A 4,571-nucleotide genomic window follows, 5' to 3' on the forward strand; every position below is an offset into this window, starting at 1 on the left:
TCAAGTGATTCTCCCACCTCAGCCTCCTGAGTAGCTGGGACTATAGGTGTGCGCTACCATGCCTGGCTAATTAATTTTTTTTTCTTTTTGTTGGTAGAGACAGGGTCTCCCTATGTTGCCCAGGCCGGTCTTGAACTCCTGGGCTCAAGCGATCCTCTCACCTTGGCCTCCCAAAGTGTTGCGATTTCAGGTGTGAGCCACCATACCCGGACCAAAATATTGAACATGCAGCACCGATTCAGCAACCCCATGTGTGGGATCTGACAGTCGCACTCAGAAATTTGACGGTCGCGGGCTATGGAGGGTAGCTCCTCAGATAGCGGAGCGCCGCCCGAAGGGCTGGCGGAAGAGGCCGAGCCTCAGGGCGCCGCCTGGAGCGGGGACAGTGGCACTGTGTCCCAGAGCCGCAGCAGCGCCTCGGGGCCGTGGGAGGACGAGGGCTCGGAGGACGGCGCGCCGGGCCGCGACCTGCCGCTGCTTCGCCGCGCCGCTGCGGGCTACGCTGCCTGCCTGCTGGCCGGGGCCGAGGGGCGGCCCGAGGTCGAAGCCCTGGACGCGAGCCTGGAGGACCTGCTCACCAGAGTGGACGAGTTCGTGGACATGCTGGACGTGCTTAGCGGCGACTCGTCCCAAGTCGTCAGCCAGGGCGTGCTGCGCATCCACGCGAAGGCCGCCGAGATGCTGCACATGTACAGCAGGATCCACCGGCTGGAGGCCTTTGTGAGGATGATGGGCGGCCGCGTGGCCAGGATGGAGGAGCAGGTCACCAAGGCCGAGGCCGAGCTGGGCGCCTTCCCCAGGGCGTTCAAGAAGCTCCTGCACACGATGAACGTGCCCTCGCTCTTTAGCAAGTCTGCTCCCTTGAGGCCACAGCAAGCCGGCTACGAAGTCCCGGTCCTGTTTCGGACCGAAGACTACTTCCCTTGTTGTAGTGAAAGGCCTCAGCTCTGACGGCCTGACCACTGCGGCAAGAGGACCCCAGCTGAAGTGCTTACCTCCAGTATGAAGTGAATTGCAAATCCTGCTCATGGACATACATGATGTTGGAGTGTGGGATTTCAAGGTTTACATTCTGCACACTCTCCGTAGTATATTCATGATTCAGTGTAGAAAAAAAGAGACGGGGTCTTGCTATGTTGCCCAGACTGGCTGGAAACTCCTGGACTCAAGTGATCCTTCCACCTCAGCCTCCGCAGTAGCTGGGACTCCAGGGTCAACACCGCACCCGGCCTGTGTCTTCCAGCTCTAATCAGAAAGCTGCTTGGCGAGGACATGGGAAATCAAACTGAATGAACTTTGCACGGTGGCAAAACTGTTATTTTTAAGGATTTTACTACACAGCGTTACCTTTTCAAGATTTATATGTTTGTATAATTATAAGACAATTGAGACATTAAAGCCTTGTTATTATTAAAAAAAGAAATTCATAATGATAAATATTCAAGAATGTGAATTGCCATATTAATTGTAAGGACAAAAATTGGAGACAACACAGAAGTTCATCAAAGGGGAGTGGCTAAATCAGCTGTGGTCCATCCACAGGGTGAATACTACCTCTGAGAAGAAAGAATGGGTTTTGTGTTTTAGGTTGAATCATCTGAAATTGCTAACATTTGACCATTTTTGACTTACAAAATGGCAAGATGGCAATTTCAGATGAGTCAATCTAATACTATGCACTTGTATTAGAGTAGATTGAGCTCTGGTAAGAAATAAACCTAGGCCGGATGTGGTGGCTCACGCCTGTAATCCCAGCACTGTAGGAGGCCGAGGTGGGCCCATCACTTGAAGTCAGGAGTTCAAGACTAGCCTGGCCAATGTGGTGAAACCCCATCTCTACTAAAAATACAAAAATTAGCTGGGTGTGGTGGCAGGCACCTGTAATTCCAGCTACTCAGGAGGCTGAGGCAGGAGAATCGCTTGAACCCGGGAGGTGGAGGTTGCAGTGAGCTGAGATCATGCCACTGCATTTCAGCCTGGGCAGCACAGTGAGACTCCATCTCAAAACAAAAACAAAAACAAATAGACCCAAATATGTACTGGTCTTCCATGAGGTCATTCAGGGACCCATGCTGAGGAAGCATCTGCATCTTCAACACAGGTTTTCCCAAGCCTGTCATGTTTAATTCCATCCCAGCTGACATAACATCTGAGCATGTGGCACAGTCCTTGGCCTATAGTGAGTGCTCGATAAATATGAGTGTAGCAGCAGAGATACTCATCATGTCTCCTTCCTTTGCAACAGAATCCCAACTTAGCACTTGCTTAAGGGGAGACTGGGTGGTACATTTGGATTAATCGAAGTCATTTGCAGTGGCCCTGTTCTCTTGCCAGTGATTGATTTCCACACGGAAACTGCCAGCACCCCACGGTGTCCGTCCAGTCTTACATGCTGACACACAGTCCCAGCTTTCGTCTCTCTTTGCCTGGTAGCTTTCTCTGGCAACCAGAACTAGCTCTGTGACTGTGTGTCCTGTAGGCTGGAAGTGCCAGAGACTTAAGGCCCACACTCCAGTGTGGCTTTCAACCAAAGACGGACAACACTGACTACCTGACCCCTCAGGCGTGGTAACCCTGACGTGAGTGTTCCATGCTGTCACGCAGAGCTCCCTAGTGGGATAATGCTCCAGTTGCCCACAGGGGCAACTTACCTGGTAATTGGCTATTTTCTCACCCAAATCTCATCTGAATTTTAATTCCCATAATTCCCGTGTGTCAAGTGGGGGACTAGGTGGAGGTAATTGGACCATGAGGGTGGTTTCCCCCATGCTGTTCTTGTGATAGTGAGTCTCATGAGAGCTGATGGTTTTAGAAGCATCTGGCATCTCCCTTGCTTTCACTCACTCCATCCTGCCACCCTGTGAAGAAGGGACCTGGTTCTCCTTCGCCTTCCACCGTGATTGTAAGTTTCCTGAGGCCTCCCCAGCAACGTGGAACTGTGAGTCAATTAAACCTCTTTCCTTTGTAAATTGCCCAGTCTCGGGCAGTTCTTTATAGCAGCATGAGAACAGACCAATACACTGGCAGATTGTATTTCTCTGTATGCTCTGTATGCTCTTGTCATGGTGGGCCACTGACCTTCCTCCACCCTTGAACCTGGGCAGACCTTCATACCTGATGGCCGAAGGGATACTGCAAAATTTCGGAGGCCGGTCATAACAGGAAACATGGCTTCCACCTGGCATTCTCTCCCCTCTTCTCTCTTTCTCTCTCTGGATGCTTGTCCGTGGAACCCAGCCATCATGTTGAGGAGCCCATGCCACCAGGAGAGGCCCCACGTGAGGGGTTTTGGCTGACAGCCCCACCTAGGCCCCTAATGGATGGCCGGCATGTGTGAGTGGCAGCCTTCAGATGACGCTAGCCCCTAGCCTTTGAGTTTTGCAGCTGGAGCCCCAGACATTGTGGCACGGAGTCAATTCACCCTTGCTGTCTGCAGTCCTGAGCCATAGAAATCATGAGAAGTAACAAAGAATTATTGTTGTTTTAAGCTACTAGATTTTGGGGTCATTTTGTTACACAGCAATAAATAACCGATACAACCATGTGCCTTTTTATTTTTTTTTGAGACAAAGTCTCGCTCTGTCACCCAGGCTGGAGTGCAAGCACAATCTCAGCTCACTGCAACCTCTGCTTCCAGAGTTCAAGTGATTCTCCTGTCTCAGACTCCCGAGTAGCTGGGACAACAGGTGCGCACAACCATGCCCAGCTAATTTTTTGGATTTTTAGTGAAGACAGGGTTTCACCATGTTGGCCAGGCTAGTCTCAAACTTCTGACCTCAGGTGATCCGCCCGCCTTGGCCTCCTAAAGTGCTGGGATTACAGGCGTGAGCCACCGCGCCCGGCATGCTATGCATCTTTTATTTCTTGCTTCTCCTTCCTTATTTCCCCACTTCCCTTCTCATGTTTCGTAGGATCACCTCCCAAATCAACCATCTACACTCCGGTTCTTATCTCAGTGTCTTTCTGGGGGAAACCAGTCAAGGCACACATTATTTGGAAAAGATACACATAGAAAAAGGACAGACAATTACTGACTTCTTTGGGAGTAAGTTCAATAACCAGAAACTTTACTTTGTATTCAATACATGTCTGAATTATGTACATTTTCAACATTTTCTTCATTATACATTATACAGGGTCTGCTCTGTCTCCCAGGCTGGAGTGCAGTGGCACGATCATGGCTCACTGCAGCCTCAATCTCCCAGGCTCAAGCGATCCTCCCACCCCAGCCTCCCAAGTAGCTGGGACTACAGACATATGCCACCATGCCCAGTTATTTTTTTAATTTTTATTTATATATTTATATATTTATATATATATATATATATATTTATTTATTTATTTATTTTGAGACAGAGTCTCACTCTGTTGCCCAGGCTGGAATGCAGTGGCATGATCTTGACTCACTGCAAGCTCCGCCTCCCGGGTTCATGCCATTCTCCTGCCTCAGCCTCCCAAGTAGCTGGGATTACAGGCACCCAACACCACATCCGGCTAATTTTTTCTATTTTTTAGTAGAGACAGGGTTTCACCATGTTAGCCAGGATGGTCTTGATCTCCTGACCTCGTGA

At 50.0% G+C, this 4,571-nt stretch overlaps 1 protein-coding gene across 1 annotated transcript; it reads left to right on the top strand.

Moving 5' to 3' along the window:
• Positions 1–292: 292 nt before the first annotated feature.
• Positions 293–1,101, top strand: LOC104664400 (biogenesis of lysosome-related organelles complex 1 subunit 4-like). The gene has a single exon (XM_030919098.1). It carries the CDS (start codon positions 298–300, stop codon positions 949–951), a length of 654 nt encoding a protein of 217 aa, XP_030774958.1. The 5' UTR covers positions 293–297; the 3' UTR covers positions 952–1,101.
• Positions 1,102–4,571: the final 3,470 nt, after the last annotated feature.

Source organism: Rhinopithecus roxellana, chromosome 16, assembly GCF_007565055.1.
Source record: "Rhinopithecus roxellana isolate Shanxi Qingling chromosome 16, ASM756505v1, whole genome shotgun sequence".
NCBI classification, from domain to species: domain Eukaryota; kingdom Metazoa; phylum Chordata; class Mammalia; order Primates; family Cercopithecidae; genus Rhinopithecus; species Rhinopithecus roxellana.